The 20176-nt window shown below is 40.0% G+C and overlaps 1 protein-coding gene across 6 annotated transcripts in view; it reads right to left on the bottom strand.

Moving 5' to 3' along the window:
- LOC105932290 (IQ motif and SEC7 domain-containing protein 1) overlaps positions 1-20176 on the bottom strand; it is a 146746-nt gene that overhangs the window by 44642 nt on the left and 81928 nt on the right. The window contains exon 1 of one of the 6 annotated variants that reach the window (XM_036139304.1): positions 12923-13768. The exons of 3 other annotated variants lie outside the window; for them this stretch is intronic. In XM_036139304.1, coding sequence (XP_035995197.1) covers positions 12923-12999 — 77 coding nt within the window. In that variant the 5' untranslated portion in view covers positions 13000-13768. Of the gene's footprint in view, positions 1-446; positions 542-9322; positions 9373-12922; positions 13769-20176 lie in introns of those variants that run through there. 2 more of the 6 variants (XM_036139295.1, XM_036139327.1) reach the window with 2 other exon arrangements.

The raw sequence follows: 20176 nt of genomic DNA, 5'->3' as shown, positions 1-20176 counted from the left end.
TGAGTCAAATCCTGATCAGCGCCTTTCTAATAAAGCGGTATTAATGAGAAAATTAAAAATAAAATAAAAACTCCACCAGTCCAAGTATGAAAGCTTTGGTACCACAGTGACTACCTATTATCTTATGTACGTCTCATGCAAACACAGGCCAGCAGTCGCTTAATTAGTCAACTTTTTAGCTGAAAAGGTTAAATACTATAAAAAAAGAAAATTACAAAGCTCCACAAAATTCACATTAAATCATCATCCGCACTTACAAAGCTGACATTTGTGCATTATTAATGACATTTTCATGTATCAAAGATGTTGGTAATTCTTGTGTCAGCATGCAACATGCCAGCCTGTCAAAGAACTGCGGGGATGAACGATGCAAACAGCTGCAGAGCCTATAGGAGGCTTTGCTTCGCAGCCACAGAGCTCACACAGTCAGCGTAGAGCCCACCTACCTCCACACATCTGTCTCTGGGTTGGTCCGTGCGACGTGAAACCAGATCCGGACTCCGGTGATAAGCCACAGACAGGTAAGGTGACCGGTGGCTGCAAAGCTACACTGGCTCCGTCAGGCACACGAATGGGAACCACCATCTGACTGGTGTACTTTCCGCAAATCAGCACATTCCCCTAAACGTCGATGAAAAAGAGGAAGCGCTCCCCACTCCGAGCACCCTCCCCCTGCCTCACTCAGCTGTGTCGCCCACAGCCTCAACTCTGCCTTTGAATATGTCCCATTATGTCCATCTCTACCATTTTCACCATTAGTTGTCCCCGCGCCCTCAAACATGCCTTTGCCCCTGTCTGTGGTCAGCGGCTTTAGCTGCTGTGATGCCTGCGGCTCAGTTGGGACATATTTGGAGTCCGCGCGTTGCAGCCTTGCAAGGTCACCAATTGTTTTACCCTCTTTTCTTTCCTCTTTAGGGCACATGGTGTGGCCGAGGGGGAAATCTGAGCTCTCAAGCAGCTAGCGAGAGCACACTCTGAAATGCACCCATCTAGCCATACCTTTAAATCTAATGGAAACAAGAATTTATGTCCTGCTTTAAGTAGAAGTTGGCAACAATATATAACATATTAGGAAGAATGAGCCCCTAAAAAATAAAAACAATCTCTTTTGCGGATAATAATCCAGGGTGAAATAAATCACAGACTTCTAACTTATGAAAACAAATATTTGCTGCCAGGCACAAACGTTCTTGCATTAAAAACAGTTATGCAATCCTTGGCAGCGAAGCTCAATGACGGGCCGGCTATCCGAAGAAAAAAAGCCAGCAGAGAGGTCCATCCGGCCGCGGCAGCCTCGGCGGGACACCTGACGAGGAACGAGCCCCCATCTGCCTTAATTTGTTTTCCTTCCCTCCACTTATGACCCACACAGGAATTTGTTTATTTGTCTCAAATTGTCTCCCATTGTTTAATTTCTTGGTTCTCTGGATTCAAGTTCCACATAGAAGAATGGTTGAATTATAAAAAAAATAAAAATGGTCTGGATCAATCTGATGTGTTCACGCAGAAGAAAGCGTTCAAAAGGAGGTACCCTGAAATAAGGCCTTGCTAATTGTTTTTTTCGTGGAGCTGTCCCTGCCCTGAAGTGTCTCGGCCAACAGATGGTGCTGCTGTGCAGTGCAACGCACAAGGACTGGCTCAGGCTTTCAGGATGTACAGTATGACTGATCGAATGGACTGAAAGGAGGCAGGAAAACACGGCAGCGTAAAACAGAGCAGAACTGGGAGGAGAGAGAGCAAAAAAAAAAAAAATGAGGTGGATATTTGTTTATTTCACAGAGGAGCTCATTTAAACTTCAGCGACTTGTGTTTCATTCCAAATCACCAGACAGGTTTATTTCCTTTAGTTAATTAGTAAAAAGTAATTCCTCAATTTAAAGCCCACATCGGACAAAGCGGCCTGTTTATTGTCTGAGGAATACGTAAACCCATTAATACAAACAAGTATTAGGCATGGTAAAGCAAAGTATAAGAGCCGTTGTGCAGAATGAATGAGCAACGGGGTGTCTGTGAGGAGGCATCGTTTGACTGCGGGAACCTGAATGATGCAGGTATTTGCATCTCTGTGGATAAAGGCTCATTGACTGGGAGCAGGATTTATCACAACTGCACGTGCTCAAATCCTCGGCTAGTTGTCAAGGCAACAGCTACAGCAGACAGATATAAAAAAGAGCTCCTACCGTACACCCTGAGCGGCAGATACAGACATGTTGATATGCATGCACACACAAAGCAGCAGCCGTCCACACACACAGCCTCCAGCAGTAAATCCAGTAAGGATAAACATTTAAGTTTAATGACTGTTTACCAGTCAAAGTCTCAGCCCGCCCCCCGGCTGCTTCACTCTAAAGAGCAGACAAGTGCTATTTTCCCAAGTAATGAGCCCACACAATGCAAGTCAGAAAGAAATACAGCTGATCTAATATGAATCTACTGAAAACATTCAATTCTGCTTTTAAAATCGGCCTCGACTACGTAAAATGGCGGCAGAATTCTGTTGCGTAGCATCGACAATGTCCTGCATGTATGCATAGCTCTTAAACTTTGTGACAAACCATCACATAGAAGTGAAAGTAAAAGAAATTCATGGTTTTCAAAATTGTTTACAAATCACATAGGTGAGGCACACATACACTTGCTGTCCCCTTTACTCTGACAACCGTCAATAATATCCAGTCCAAACAATTGATTCAGAAAAGTCACCTAATTAGTAAATAGTAAATATAGTAGTTGGAGGATTATGAATATTTTTTCTAAAGAGCTCTCTTCACACACTTTTCTTGGAGACCATTAGTGAAGAAACGGTCCCCACGAAGGCCAAGGAACACAACAGACAGGTCAGGCTCAAAGTCTTGGAGAAGTTTAAACCAGAGACGTTTTCAAAACAATATCCAAAGCTGCTAAATTCATCATCTAAAAATCAAGAGTGTGGTGGAGCTGTGAATGTCCGTCCACCTGAACTGAATGTAACAGCAAGTCACACATTTCAGATTATTATTTGTAAATTGAGAAATACAAAATTTTAAATCATCTTAAATCTTTTTGTTCCAATCAACAATTATGCGTTTCGTAATGTTGATCTATCACATAAAGGTTTGTGGTTGCAACATGAAAAAGAAATGTGACAAATCTCTCAAGGGGTGTGAATACTTTAACAAGGCAAAGTACGGTACACAGAACTGAAAACTATGACTTTTTAATGTTACGATCACTGACAAACACTTTTTATATACATTTGTTCTCCATTCCAGGTGGAGATGCAGCTGAAAGGCCCCATGAAGGAGCCCTCCGTTTATTAGGGGGAGAAAAAAACCATAAAGCAAAGTGGAATGGCTTTTGTGGCATTATTGCAGACACCAATCACCTGACTCTGCTTCTCTTTGAGCCTTTCTGACACAAATCAAAACGTGCCAAATAACGAGGGACTGATTCATCACCAGAAAGAGTTGGCGAACTAAAAGCGATGACCAAAGCTGTGCTAGCTCAGTTTGATCACGGTTGAGCATCAGCTCCATTTACGCTCAGTGATGCAGGTAAAGGACAGAACCAAATAACGCCGTTTAGAAATACAAACAGTCAGTGGAAAACCTGCCTGCTCGACAACAAATCCTGCAAGATTATTATTATTTTTTTTTTTGGATTAACCGTATTTTTGCAAATCATCAATCAAACAACTACTACACATACATTGAGTTTGCATAAATGCACCTCATTATGCATAATAACAAATGGCACAGAGCCAAAAGGTGCAGAGTGTCTATAAAAGCTGCAGTGCAGCAGCATGAGCTCATCATTCTTCTCTACAACCCCCCCCCCCCTCCACACACACACACACACACACACACACACACATTCACCCCCCCCCCCCATCTCAAGCCCTCTGCTTGCTCGCCATTACATAAGTTAATGCAGCAACCAGCCTCATTATCCTGCAAGCAGGCACAGGGAAGATGCAAAACAAATTTGTCATCAACAGTAAAATAACAGCAAAAAAATAATTTAAAAAATACACAAAAAGCTTTCAGAAAGAGACGGCGCATCTGAGCTGTTACAGTCCACTGATCAAAACGAAACAGCACAGAGGAGAGGCAAAATATAGTTTTGCTTCCCTTTAATCACACAGTCTGTCTGCAAATAAGGCGACACAGGGGGATAAAACAGAAAGATGCCAATATGTCCTGATGAATTATTTCGATTCATGGGCATTCTTCTGATCAGACGCGTCGTTGAAGAGAACAGAAAAAGAAAAAAAAAGGAACATGGAATAAAAAATGCGCTCCGTTGAAAGGGTGGCGTTCTTGTGCATGGAGGTAAACAAACAAGCCTTCTCAGATGATTAGCATTTCAAAAGCTTCCCAGCTTAAACATGCACCAGAAGCGGCGTTCCCAAATACGTTCTCCCATCATGTTTTAGCCTTGCAGTCATGAAAGGAGAAGACACAGTGAGAGATGTAGTATATTTCTATGCATCTCTCTTGCATGCACGCTTTACAGGTGCTAATGGTTACAAATTATTTAAAGAAAATAATGACTCTCAAATAAGATTAATAAAGGAAAGAGATACACCTCTCGCACTCTGCCTGCGTCCCTTTGGGAGAGACATTCGTATAAATTATTCAGTGGTATGAAGACAGAGACAGCAACTTAAGCATGGATCACAAAAAAGGCGGCCGCGATAGGTCTGGTAAAAGTGACACATCTGTGACAAAAATCTATGAAAAGCAGATCGTTTTCTAACTAGTAAAAAAACAACATGTAAGCACGCCTGCATCGGACTGATAGCGACACTCTTTGGTGTGGAAGTTGTTCCTCAGCGAAGAAGACTCTTAACTTAGCGATTATCAGCATTAGTGAAGTTTTAAAAATCAAGTCAGATATGGAGACTGTTTTACTTGCAAAGCCGGCCTCGCTAACTAACAATATAGGATCCTGAACTCCGTAAACATATTGTGTTTGCTTTAAAATCAAAGTAAAGTGTGATATTGTCTGTTCGACTATAAATATTGGCTGCTCCTACCTTGAAGGCTATTATTTAAGCTGTTCTTATTTATTCTCATTTTATAGTTCTAAAAAAAAAAAAAAAAATCCTAATCAGCTAAAATTGGTGTTGTGAGGTGAAAGCTACAAAAACCAGAGCTAGAATAAAACAAATATATCACAATAAAGGTAATTTCTATTCATGTGGGTACACCAAAGTACACAGAGAAATTATTGTTTCCCAGATAACAGAATGCACATAAAAAAAAACTACTCGTTGCATGTTATAGTTGTATCACTTAATGTACAGTATTGCTTTGCAGTCTAAGAGTTTTACACATTCACTATTTTCGAGGGGAAAATATTAACAATATCCTAAAATTAGCCACAAAGACCTGAAATTAGCGACGCATCTTCAGTTCTCAGGCCTGTTTACTGAGACAAAGTTACTGAAATGGTAACCTCTAGTCCAGGAGACTAGAGGTTACGCTGAAGCATAAACATAAAAGCGATGTTTAACAACAACTGAGAGGGAAATATGCTGAATCAAATATAAATGCCCATATCTGGGGTTATGGCCTGGCATTATGCACTAATGTTTCGGACTTTGGCTCCAATTTGAAGCGCGCAGATGCACCAGATTTGATACGATTAACAGCAAACGGTACAGGAAGAAAACTGGCCAACTTTTCAGTCATGTCAAACTGGAGTCTGATCAACATCAACGGAATATTTCAGAGCTGAACACGGCCTCCATCCGAGACACGTCTCAGCTTTTCCACCTCAGAGGCTTTCTCTCTCTCTCTCTCTCCCCCCCCTTTCCACTCACCACAGTGGAGCTCCGAGTTGGCAGGTTGGTACATTTCCATTACGAACAGTTCCTCTTAAACCTCTCCCAAAGAATGATTAAGTTGTTTTAAAGCCCATACACCGCAGAAAAGCAACTAACACAGGGTCAAAGTCTGCTCTCGTTTTATTTTTAATCAAGTTATACTCTGTTTAGATCACAGCTAAGTTTCTTTACCTTTCACGAAGCGCTGCGAGTCTGCCAGGAGGCGTTTTATCATCCCTGTTCTTGTCAGAGTTTCTTTCTGCTGCTCAGTTCCTTGGATATCCACAACGGGACGAGCTGGCACCGTTGAATAAGTAATGCTCTCGTCATCTTGAAACCCAACACTGGCTCATGTTTTTGTCACCGAGCCGAATGAAGCACCCAGATCACATATACCCCCGGTGTCTAAAGTGTCACAGCTAAAGGTTTCATGATGTATTCATGCATACCAGTGCCTAGCCCTGTTATTGTAATATGTCAGCCACCTATAACAGGAAAATATTTCCACTTACCTTCAGTCGACACTGGCCGTATCGTTATTCATGTAGTGTTTATTCTTCCAACTTTGCCATTACTATTTATGGAATCCAAAACTAAGTGTCAGTGGTTCCTGAGATTTGGTTTAGTTTTATAATCCATAAGCGGCAGCCAGTTTGGATTCACCAAATCTGTGGCAACGTTGACAGTGTCTAGATAAACTTCCCATTTAGCAACTGTGCATCACAAAGAGGAATAAATAGATTTCTATTAGCTCCCACTGTAATAAAAGGCTTTTATTTTTACTCTGTTCTTGTCTCCTCTTACAAACAAAGACAAATAAGAGGGAGCTCCTCTAAATCTAAGGCCACTGCCATCAACCAGTAGAAGGCGGCCTTCCCTCTCCAGGTCAATGGACAATCTCTGCCTCAAGTGGAGGGGTTTATTAGAATTATCTTGGCATCTTGCCTTCCTCATGAGGGATGGTAGTATCAATCAGTACATGGACAGATGGATCGGGGCTTTTTCTGCAGTAATGCAGTCGCTGCTCCAGTCTGTCAAGGTGAAAACAGCTGAGCCAAAAATCAAAGGCCTTACTAGTCTGTCTACATTCCAACACTCACCTATGGTCAAGAAATATCAATTACGACTGAAAGATGGAGATCACAGATAAAAGTGGCTGAAATGAGCTTTCTTTGCAGGATGTGGCTGGACTCAGCCTTACAGACAGGACGAGGATTCCTGTCGTCCGGGGGAAAGCACAGAGCAGAGTTGTTGTTCCTCCGCATCAAGAGGAATCAGCTGAGGTCGACGCAAGGATGGATTTGCTGAAAGATCTTTTTTTTTTTTTTTTTTTTTTGTTTCCTTTCCTCATTAATAGAAACCATATCGAAACAATCTAAAGATATTCAAATAGAATCAAACTCCTTGGTAGCTATTAGACAGCCACCACTTCAGGAAAACATTAAATTACAATGCTGTTGCAAATATTGCAAATACAATACTGTTTATGATTAAACGTCATCGACAGGACACTTTTCTTTCTTTACAACCTGTCCTCCCCACGCTCCACGGGATCAAGCATCTCAATCGATAAAGAAATACTCTTGGTAGGAACATTAAGGGAAGTTGGACTCAAATCAACTGGATAAATGTCTATAATAGATTTAGAGTGAGCATGTGAAATTAGAAAAAAAAAATATCCTGCCATATATTTCATACATGCTTCAGTGATTATAATAATGCGTGCACTACTACTGTGATTACAATTCAATTGAATTTGCAGCTCTGATATACAGTTTACACAGCACAAACAAATAATTTACTTACCTTAACGACAGCAACGTCATTTCAGGACCAAACAAAATTTTGTCTGAAATTCTTTTTCATTAATATTCATTTATTTATTTCTATAATATACTGTTAACAATAGGCTTTTGTTGTGTCCTCTGGTTTTTAGGGATTTTTGGGTTTTTCTTGGTGACTGAAGATTTTCATAAGTAGCAATAAGTACAAAAAATAAAAAAAGTATTTAAAGAGACACAATAGACACAAAAGCCAGGCATCCCAACATTCATACTTAACCTTAGATTTATCATATGGGTGGAGGGCACCAGAGTACCAGGAGAAAACGCAGGCATGCACAGAGAGAATATACAAACTCACAGGCTGGGATCTGAAACCAGAACTTTCTTGTTGCAAAGCAAAATCACCCCCCCCCCCTCCCAATCTCATTGGTTTGGTGCCGCTCCAAACTGTTTTTGTTTTGTTTTTTTCTGAATGGGTTTACAGAACAATTGTGGGTTTTGTCTTTCATGGCTGAGAAAGCAACAAATCAAATGTCATCACATTGTTTAGTTGAGTCAAAGGCTGTTTTGGATACTTTTCTATGTATCAGATAACTGATGACCGGTAAAAGGTAATCAATGGAGAAGATTGTCAAGAAAACAACAAAATAAATGTTTAAAAAAAAAAATCGAAATAGGACATTTTACCCGACAGCGACAATATGAACATTTACAGTGATGAAATATATTGTTTCTGTACGTTTCATCCAGAATCATCAAACCCCTGTAAACTAAGATGACTAGGATGATTTCGCCGACATGAGGTTGATTGTCTCAAACCATTTTCCTTAAATGTTTAATTAATTGCTACAAGCCTATTTGTAATTAGGTTTGTAGAATAACCAATCACGGTGATGCATTTGCCCTTCTAAAGCTGAGAATCAGTAGAGGCCTCGGACTGAAAGAAATGCTGATATTTTAGTCCAAGAGAGTTGATTCCTTATATTTGCTTAATTAAATACATTTTGGGGCGACCTCATAGTGAGTTAATCATTGCACATATCAGAATTAAAAACCACTCTGCATGTGTCCTTTATTCATCAGTAATAATAGATTATTGGATCCAAGCTGAAAATAAATACTTACAGACATTGTTTGAGATACAACTCGCACAGATTAACATCATTTGAAGCTATATTTTTATGCTCTGGTTTAATTTTGAACATGGATGCAAACAAAAAGGCATATTTCAAATAACAAAAGAAAAAAAGGTTATTAAATGGTATAATCTGGATTTAGCAAAAAAAAAAAAGAATGTCACACAGAGGAAGGAAGGGCTTTTCTTCATAACTACTGGTTTCCCAGCTACTTTAAAAAGATTTTATGACAGAGATCATCTTGGATGTAGTCCTCTATGTCATGACAAAGATAACTGTAATAAGGCTTTAAAAAGACAATAAAGAAAAGGCAGATTATTTTTTCTAGTCTTCACAGTCAAAGATGTGTCCTTGACAGAGAAAAGTACCAGGAAAGACCTTGAACATTTCCTCCCTGCCTCTTTTAGCTGGCTGATAATATATTTCCAATGGCTTTAGAGAGGAAACCACCAAGCTTGTGAGCATATGGACAGGAATGTTACTTGATCAGAAATATCTGCACTAACTGCTGCGGTCAGTCCAAAAAAAAACAACCAGCACTCCGACCGCAGGCCACTACCATTCACACTCCTCTCCACCATATGGTCTCCTACCTTATAGTCCGACTGGCAATGCAGTACTTCCACATCTTGTTCCATATGACGGTGACATCAGCACGGGCATCAGAAAAACACATACACGGCACCGAAGGCAGGTTACAGAAAAAAAAAGAAAAAAAGTCTTAAACTGCGGCGACTGTTCCCCCCCTAAAAGCAGCAGAAGAAGAAAAAAAGTCTGCGCAAACTGCTTCCTCGACCACAAATTACACCCCACATGCTTCACTTTCCATAGACGAAGCCACAGTGAGATTCGTTCTTTCACTGCAAAAAAGTTGCTCTGTCTGTGCCTTTCCGAAGCCCTCCCTGACCCACTTTATGCTGGGCTCAGAGTCGCAGCTCTTGCAATCTGCCTGATGACCAAGTAAGGTAAAGGATCAGTACGTAAAGAAGAAGAAAGAAAGAAAGAAAGAAAGAAAAAAAATATCATCCCTCTTCTTAACAAAAGCTCTCCACCCACATTGACCCAAACACCAGTCCTCTTTCTCCCCTCTGCAGACACTCCTTCCTTATTGTTCGGGCCAATGCAATCTTTCCCTCGGCTGGTGCTTCCAGGATGCTTGGTTCCCAGCGGTGATGGGCAAGCCCTAAATTCATGTTCCCTTTTTTTTTTTTTTAAGGTAAAAACTTTAAAACAAAAGACAAAGCACAATAAACTTTGACTCTCCATGTGTATGGTTATCCCTGGGCCCGGGTCCAACAATCACTCCGTTCTCAACAGGAAGGCCATGCGGGCGGGAGGGTGAGCCCCAGTTCAGCAGCTGGGAGAGGCTGTTTTAAGTTACTTCTCCAACCTGGCTCAAACAGCCCAGTCCGAGACCCAGAAAACGCTGCGCTAAAGCCAAAGCAATGTAATGAGTTACGCCCAGTGACCAAAATATTCCAGTTGCTGCAGAATCAAACGCATAATGAGCTGTTAAGATTGCATGGAGAAAAAAAACAACAAATAATCCAGAGAGAACTGAGTCAGAGTCTGAGATCAGATGTGTCCAAAGTCAAACTTATTTAGGAGTATGTTGTAAAAACAGCAGCTTTTCATGCATACAACACTTTGGTGCATTGTATGCATGAAAGGTCAAGGCATATGCAAATGAATGGAGACAATAAGAGAATGGAGGTAAAACAGCACAGTAATATAACAGAATTAAACAGTACATCAGGGGAGGGAAATTATTCTCCCCGTGTGAGCAACTCTGGCTGTTGCCGAGGACCAAACCACTCGTTGAATTCAATTATTCCAAGCATAATTGAAAATCTTTAATAATAAACCAAAAACAGCATCTACTTTCAACAGCGTACTTTGCATCCTGTTGAAAGTATGGAATCCACAATACAGGCCACAATACAGGCCACGGAAACTTTATATTTACTTAATAAATAATATTCTTTTTAAAAAACAACTGCAATTGTGCTGAGACGTTGCCTTTAAAGTATAAACAAATTTAAAATAAAGCAACATAATAAGATTCATACATTCATTCATTAACATTTTATACAGCTTTGATTTAAAATGTACATCTAAAGGGTTGAATGTGATTCACAGTTTGCGAAAAATCTACACCCAAATATAAAATAAAACGTTTACTAAAAGAGTTTAATTTAAAGTTATGTTCTGAGATCCACTGTGCAACCAGCCTCCACTGCAGCCTCAGCTGTCTATATAGCAGCTCTGTAATATAATGTTACAAAGCAACACTAAATGCTAAATTAAAACTATTGGAAATTATTTTTCTCAGTAGGTATTGAATCTCAGTTATTGGGACTGGACCAGAACCCAAAAATCACTGATCAAAGAATGAAGATATCTAAGGTTAAGGCGACCCAGTGAAAAGAAGACAGGACAGGTGAGATGAGATGAGGCCTGTTCGAAGTCAAGCCACAACGTTTTAGACAAATTGAAATTATTTCCCCAAAGTTTTCAGGTTTTAGGGTAAAAAAGAAATACTGAAATAAAAGTGTGTTGACATACTAGCTGGGTTTTTCATGTGTAGAATATCAGCTTTATTTTCATTTATACTGTGAGTGACAGCTATGATATCAAAGCGTTTAGACAACCCAGTGAGATATTCAGAGGAGCCACAGGGTTCTCGATGACAGGGAGACAGGTTATCAGCTTAACTGTGGAAAGAAAAATTATAAAGGAGGAGGGAGGATTTAGAGAGAAAATGAAAGTGGAACGGGAATGGAGCCTTGTGGGACTCCACACTTGGTGTAGATGCTGTGTCTCAATTTAACAATAAAGGCTTGTACGCTTAAGTAGGGTATGCAATGTAAGCTATTTGTAGAGCAGCTCCTCCTACTCAAGCTGCAATCGACAGACAATAACAAGATCAAAAGCTGTGTGGAAAACAAAATTAAATTAACTATTCACAGAATGGGAGAAAATCCATATGAGCTCAAATAAAATAGTAAAGATATTATTTTAAATTCAGAGAATCAATACTGCACCTACAGACAGGGGATTCCCTGCAGGCTGAAAGCTAAAGCCGAATTATTAATAAATCCTGGACACTGTATCTTGACTATTTTCAGAAAGCTAGTTCATGAGAAATCAACAGTATGTGTTTGAACTACGTGGGAACGGATTAGCATACAGACAGAAGGCAGCATCTGATTTCCAACATATTTCACACCGCAGCTCGCCTCCGTTTCTGACATCAAACATCTGCATGTTGGGGAGAGCTCACAGAGGAAACATCAGCAAATATATACAGTTAGAAGTCTTAAACGTAGCAGAGAGAAAATGGGCAAAAAAAAACCAAAAAAAAAAAAAAAACCAGAAGTGTTGCATATTATTTGGTTTGAGAAGAAACCAACATTTTCGGTCATCTGAGATTGAAACTTGCAACATAAACACAAAACTTTAGAACCCACATTTCCCCCAATACTTTCACCCATTTTCCAGTTTTACATCTTCTACACACACTTGTAGTTGAAGACTTTGTACAAAAAATAAATTAATAACTAAATAAAGCATCTTATTTTGAGAATGTAAATCTACAGAATCTGGAAGATCCCATTCTTTTGTTGTACACATGGCAACAAACTCAGAAAGTGTAAAAAGAATAATAATATTGAGTTTTGTTAAAAAAAAAAAAAAAAAACAATTCTGAACTTTTTTCCAGTGTGACTTTTGCAGATAATATTTACAGACTGAAACGCTGGCAAAAGATGTGGAAATCAGCGCAGCATGACGATGTGATTTGCATGTCAAATTTAGAAAGATTAAAAAAAAAGGCAAATTTAATGTAAGGTGCAAGGATAAGATTAAAAAACGGTGATCTGATTATCCACCAGGTGAGAGGTGAGCATAAGAGGGTCTTAAAGAGACAGCTTTAAATACACTCTGCTCAATGCAGAACACACACAGAAAACAAAAAAGGTATTTCGCTTCATGTTTGGGAAAAAAAAAAAAGCCTAAACCAGATTAACTCACACACTGATAAAAGCCTGATGAAGTAATCGCACTCTTGTTTGAAGTGATTTCGTGTAGGAGGCATTTTGGAAGAGGCAGAAACAGTGACAGGCTAACAAACAAAATGCAACACAGCAGAAAAGGCAAATATGATAGCCGCACGTGACCACATTTAAACATACCTCTTGTAAAAGTTGTTGTGTGGGTGCAAGCACAGCACGTGCCAATAATCCAGACAAAACGCTTTGAATTTCCACATCTTCAGGTCAGAGAATCAACAGGGTAGCAGAGGATCCAACCACATTACAAGGCATCCCTGCAGCAGAATTACAGCAGGCGGCTCATAATTTTTTTATTAGATAGAAAATCCTGAGCGTGGACGTCAGCTCCGTCCTCCTCTCCAGCTCCAGCTTCCCCACTGCCACTGGATGACAGACTGGGAGATTTTAACCCGCCCAGAACAACCACATCAGTCCTGGACGGGTCGCGGTCTTCAGAGCCAAATAAAAAAGAAGAGAACCCGGATCAGACGTCCTCCCGGACTGATTTGGACTCAGCATGGATGTCTGGGATCCACCGCCCAGAATTAGCTGCACGTTGGCTCCTTTGGCTCTATTTTAAATCGTATCCAGGTCAGTCAGTTTGTCCTCTGTGGACGTCTCTCTGCACGTCTCGGTAAACCTCTGAGACGCGACGCTACGGCCGAAGCTCGGTACGCCTCCAGCCGGCACGGGTACCGGAATGTGTGAAAGCCCAATACAACGGGGACTTCTCCAAAACTCCCTCATCTCAGTGCGAGATAACTCAACAGGGATCCCAAACCGTGTCCCGATCTATCTGCTCCGCTGCAAGAACAAACTTTCCAGCAGGGTTTTTTTTTTTTTTTTCCCCCCCGTCCTCTCTTCAGCTTTAAACCATCCGCACCTTAAAAACACGAACCTATTCCAGCCCTTTTCCTCTGCTTTTACATGCCTTGCTCTGCGTGTCTCCCTTTCCCTGTTCCAGCTATAGCCATCCACACAGGACCTCCGAAATATGTGCCGACTCCCGTTGCTGGGCAACACTACCGTACTACTGAAGCTTCAAATGGAAGCCGAGCAGCCTGCGATTGGCCGGCCATCTCAACAAGGGAGGGGCTGCTGCAATGTTGTAGAACCACACGAGTTCATGCAGAATCTGTGGTCAAATAAACGAGCTTTTAATTCTTCACTCTTTTGTCATTTCCCAGTAAACGTCATGCAAGAGCCACAGGGAAATGGAAGTCTAATCGTCATTCTTGCACAGTAATAAGGGTAATTATATATTGGGGACTTAGATGCCACCATTTCAAACCCAGACCACCTCACAGTGCATCTTCATCAGACACACATTCCAAAGTGCTTCAGCGTTTAGCACTGCTTCACTGCCCTCTTTTCCGGCTAAAGGTTGTTTTTTTTTTTTTGTTGCATTCGAACATGAGCAAAGTGCTGTTCTGTCTCTGCCTGGGATGCAGTGCGATGCTGCAGTGCCACTCTGACCCAGCAGCCGTGGGAAACGGGGATGGATGGAGGGCCTCTCATCAATATTCAGCCACTCTCTGTGTCCCCGGACACACTGAGAATCGCATGGATCTACACAGATGAGCTACACAAACCAGAGGAAGACAAACAGACATTAATGTGTGTGTCTTTATGTAACTGCTAGTTCGATCTGTTGGGCCTGACGAGCGGATCACCAAATGAGTCTTTACCATACAGCTCCTCGTAAAACTTGGGAAACACGTATTAAAACAACGGCAAAACGCTCTTGTCTCACGACAGTAGGGACACAATAAGATCTGATGGTATTCAGATTTCTTTAGTTAAAGTGAAATCTGTCTCAGGAAGTGCTATCTCTTTGCTGTCAGTGTATGACTTTGCCGGGTGAATTGAGTGTAGCCATTATCATGAGCGCCCGGATATGAAGGTGAGTGCTTTAAGTTCAAGAACATGAATCTATAACTATGATATAAAGCAAGTAGTTCCTGAGTTGCCCCACCGGGTTGACACAGTTGGCAGTAACTCGTCAGGCTGACAGCATCAAGCTAACCGTAAACCACCGTTTTATTGGAATAAAGTTTGTGTGACAAGCATTATTACATGTAAACAGCCTCTGGCATGGCAAAGACAGATAAAAAAAAAAAAAAAAAACGTGTGGGAAAAGGGCTGGGCGACACGGCTTAGAAATAAAATCTCTAAAATCTTTTATTTTACCAAAATCCGATTAATCGATTTTTTTTTCTCCTTTTCATTTCACAAAAAATTATTAAAGAGATAATTTTAAAGGGTGTGTGTAACTATTCTGGCTTTTAATTAGCAAAAATCAAGTATTGCTTTCATAAATACATATTCTGGCAAAGTCTAATAACCTCACATCAAAAATGAAAGCGTTCTCATAACTTAGAATTAGTAGTTTATAAATACGTAGGTGGCGGTGCACCCACTGGGTTAGGGTTTCAGTAGACAAAGGGTGACAAACTTGTTAACCATACGCGTTGTCCCTATCTGTCTTCTATATAAAGACGTGCTGTCGGTGGTGGTGGAGTAGAAACAAGCAAAGACGACCGTAGATCATTCTATTTGCCATTTTCTGTAGAAATGAAGACCATCAATACTCTTTGATATCAGCCAGTTCCCTTTCCACAGGGCAGCAGCACGAGCGGGTCTCTTTCTCTTGTTTATAGTTGGTGAAGATTCTCAGTCATCCAGATCATGGTCATTCCAAAAAAAAGTAAAAAACAAAGCAACTGGACTTGTTTTCCGTAGTTGAAGACAATTCGCTTCCTCTCCAGGAAGCTTTCTCAATTCAAAAAGTCTGGAGTAATGTGCAGTACCAAGCTTTATACTACTGCCTAACAAAGGCCTTGTAATGGCTTAGACAACATGCAAATTCAACCGAAACAGGTCCACCCCTTGTTTATAGTTGCTTATTTTAGAGCCCAAATAAGTAACTGCAGCCCAAAAAACCATGACTCACGTAATTTACAATCAACTTTAAAAAAAAATATCAAGCAGACTTGGCACAGTGCCAAAAACCATATCACACGACAACCGTAGCTATTAGCAGTAGCTTGGTACCAAATACATGGAGGACAAGTTGACATTGTCATATTTATGACACTCCACGGCTTCTGTAGTAGTTATAAGGTGATTGACGACGAGGTCGTTCGTAATTCCTTTAACGCACCAATAGATGGTGCGCACAAGTGTGTAAATCTAACACACTGGGGCTTTAAAAATAAGCTTTTATGTCAATCATTTCATCTGAGAGCTAAGCTGAATTCAAAGTGCTGTGAAACCCTGCCATTGTAAACAATGAAAATATATATAAAAAAACATTTGCTGCTAGTGGTATTACACAATGAGATAAGAACAGGCTTCACTTCAGTGTAACTTCAAACTAACGTAAAAAAAAAGAAGAAGTAAAATGGTGAATTGAACTGCCTCATATTATGGTTAAAAAAGTTTCCTCTTTACAATATTGTGACAATATATTTTCGTAAACAAATATTCAGCATTGTGTGCTAATCTCTTCATTGAAGCCCACTGAGTGCATTGGCAAATTAAATCTGGATTTTCCAAAAATGAAATCTTAAAAAATTGTGATTAAATCAATTAATTGCCCAGCCCTATGCGGGAATACCAGATTTTACACTTTAAATCAGAAAATATAATCATAGCTGTGCCTTCATCTTAGCGCCACACATTATCAGGGGTTGGTTCCGGTAATATTGTTGGTAAATATATTATGTAGCTGACCAAACATATTTTGTGGGACCAGGTTGTTCTTTCACCCATGCAGGTGCAACATTGTTCAGGTTAAACTATATTTTAATTCAATATTAATATGGTGCTTTTTATGCTTATAAATACGTCTAGTTTGAGAATAGGGTAAGGAATGGAGAAAGCAGGAGGTCATATACTGATGAATTATTAGTTATCATAAAAGGACTCCAACTCGTATCGCCTATAGAGCACATTCTATACACGGCTGTAGCAGTATAGTAGTACTATAATTAAATCTACACTTTTAAATTTAAATTCCAATTACTAACCATATTATGTGACCACAGTATTGTTTTTTTCATCAAAACGCAGCTCTGGGCCCATATGTGAGCCGAAGATCACAAAGTATTGAATGTGGCTTTATGTTGGACTTTCTAACGACACAACAAAGACTTGTAATATTAATGCAGTCTATAGTCTATTTTGCTTTTTACCAGCTTATTTGATTTCTTAGATTTCCTGTACAAACAGCATTTTAACCGAGGGTCTATTTATACTTACCAGGATATAAGTTTCCAAAAATGCAACAATAGAAATCTGTCTAGAGATTTTCTGCAGCTTAAATGTTTTTTTTAAGGCTTTCGCTACGACCTATATTTTTACGTCTGAAGATCATGAGATCTTCAGACGTTTTCAATCGAAACTGACGATGAAAACAAATCACTTTTCTTTTTAGATGCCTTTTTAACACTTTGCTTCTGTTATTTGTGGTGCTTTCTTACCAGATGTCGGACCCACAATCAACCCAACAATGACATCAACAGAGCTAAGACAGATAAAAGCTTTGAGGAAACCAGAACAACTTTTAAGTGAGTTGTGTATCCTGGGTGAACAAAAGAAACGGTGTTAGACAAGACGTCAATGTGAAAATGGCAAAACGTGCTAACCATTAGCCACTAATGGCAATAAAATTGGACTAAGTTATTCGACAGGGTTTACAAATTACTTAAAACATTATTGATTTGTGAATCTTTTACTCCGTTTTGTAATCATAAAAAATAACCCCTTGTTATATTTTTCAAATTTTGCCCTTTCCGCGTGAACCCCAATATTCTTTACTTCCCACACCTTTACACCTGTTGCAGCCCTCTTTTATCTCTGTTATATCTGATTAAAAAATGGAAACCGTTCCCAAAACACTTTTACAGAATTTTTTGAGAAAACTTATCTAGTCAGACTAATAATCCATTTTACTAATTTTATATGTATTGGAAACAAATGGAGATTATTAGTAGAAACTGGATCATATTTTTGAAAAGAACAATAGTACTGGACATACAAAGGCAATGAACAAAATTAAATCACTTTAAAAAAGTGGGACCGCTTTAAATTTCCATATCAGCCCATAAAGCCCGTCAGTCTTTGTGATGAGTCACATCCTTTTAGCTCACAAAACGTTAACTTCAGAGGTGAGTGCTTGTCTAAACCCTGCAGAGTCTGTCCGTCACAAGTCAACCAGGAGTAGGAACTTTTTCCGTTTATATCACATAAAAAGAAAAGCTAATTTTCTTTTTTTTCTCTCCTTTTTGAGGTTAGCAAACGTTTGTAGAGCACAGCGGTACTTTTTTTTTTTTTGGTTTTGGTGATTCAAAATGGCAGGCATTTGTTTGAGCTGAAAGCTGCCGGTTAAATGGATATTTTTTCTCACTTCCAGCATCGCAAAGATCCACCTACACAAGTTTTTCCCACTGCAGTCTGCACCGCAGGACACACGCCCTGAGGTCGCTGTGACAAATTACTCACTACCAGTGCTTTTACATTAGACCACAAAACGCAATTAAAAAGTTTAAAGACAGATAGGAGAGATCCTCCAGGTATCGGCTTGAGGTACCTGTCAAGGCTTTTTTTAAATTATTTGTATAGAAGACAAATCTTCTTTAATGGTACCTCTTGTAGGTTTACTGTCTTTGATTTTCTCTGCCACACCTCCCGCAAGAGATTTCCTTTAACAAAAAAATTTGGATTTTCAATAATTAATATACTTCAACCTACGCATTTTTCACCCTTTACAATTATACTGTGAGTGAAAGAGAGACTGAACTGGCAGCTGCAGCGCCCAGTATGTCCATATCATGTGACCTGCTCTACAAATCACAAGAACAACTTTTCTGTAGGCTTTTTCCTCACTTTGTTAACTGCAACCACAATAAATCATGTTAGGGGATCAAATTTCAATGATTGCTATCAACACACAGTAAAACATTTTCTGAGAAATTCCCCCTCATTATTCTTGCATTTAGTGAATAAAAACATTTTCAGCTCAATCAGATTTAATATCAGACTTTTTATAGTTTAAGCTACATCATGAAGCCCACATTTTACACTCACACATTTTGAGAACATGAAAGCATCTTTCTTAAATTAAGCAACCCTATGCTGAGACCAAATTTGTCTTGCTTTTAAGAAACATAGCAGAGTCTGAACGTTATTGATGGGTGGACTAACGGCCACAGCACTTCCATGGACTATAAATCCTGATTGGGACATTCCCTAATAAATAGCAAAGAAGACACATGGAAGGCAACTGCTTCCTTCATCACCAAACAAACAGATGATAGAGAAGAAATGTCGATCATGATGCTCATAACACAGTTATGACTAAGAGGGTGGAAAATGGACACAATCTGAAACATTTGGGGAAATTTGAGAAGGCATAACCTATGAGATGCCTGTTGGGAGCTCTTAAGATGTGTTCACACCAAATGCGAGTTTCCGCCGGAATTGCCGGTGAAAACAGCCTCGCTCGCTTCACCACGTCATCAAATAAGAGGAACCTCAATGTGCTTGCCTGTTGAATTTAATAGGGCAGACCAGGATTTTACAGAGCGATTCAAGGTGCTGTATTTAACGTGGAAAGCCGAAAAACAACGGTGCCGGCATCCCTGTGGGTCCACCAGATCCTCCAGAGATGCTCCCACTTTGGGGAGTCCACAAGCTATGTCTTGATCATGGTTGCTTCCTGCAGTGCTTCCTTCTGTACAGGATCCGAAACCGTTATCCCGTTTGGGTACGGATCACCCGTACAGCAGAGGTAAGGGGCTCTGGAGCTCAGACAGGAGCAGCGGGAGAGCAGAACAAGAGGCCGGGCACAGACATCGGCTGGCCGTAACCAGCACTGGAGTTACAAGAGGAGGACGATGATGAATGATTTATCAGTCCTTTTAAGGGCTAAATTAAAAGGCCTTTTTTCAAAGCCACCCACATACCTCTAAAGAGCATTCCCCACTTCATCCCATGTCAACATAAATTTTTCTATCCTCCATTTTGACAGAAAAGAGCTTTGTCTCCGCTGCGCTCATTCACCATATGTCACAGCAATATCTAGTCTCTGATTGGTTGACGCAACACCAATTGACAGAAAGGTTCTGATTTTTTAACACCAACGAAAGTCACTGCAGGTTCCTGCTTCGCTTGTTTTGCTTTAATCATGCTGATTGCATCGCAAGTCGCTACTTTGCTCCTGAATGTACCTTTTGCATAGGGATGATATGTAAAGCACCCGCTTAGGTCGTCACATTCGTGTTCTGTGTGAATGATCCAGGCTAAAAGTACAAAAGAAATACATTTTGATAAATTTCCCTTTTTACTTCCAGCCAATGTCAGAAGCAAATATGTCTGTAACTATCAGCTGTC

Source organism: Fundulus heteroclitus, chromosome 1 (genome assembly GCF_011125445.2).
Source record: "Fundulus heteroclitus isolate FHET01 chromosome 1, MU-UCD_Fhet_4.1, whole genome shotgun sequence".
In the NCBI taxonomy this organism is placed as follows: Eukaryota; Metazoa; Chordata; class Actinopteri; order Cyprinodontiformes; family Fundulidae; genus Fundulus; species Fundulus heteroclitus.
Note: the sequence above shows the minus strand (reverse complement) of the source record. Positions and strands in the feature narration are given on the sequence as shown.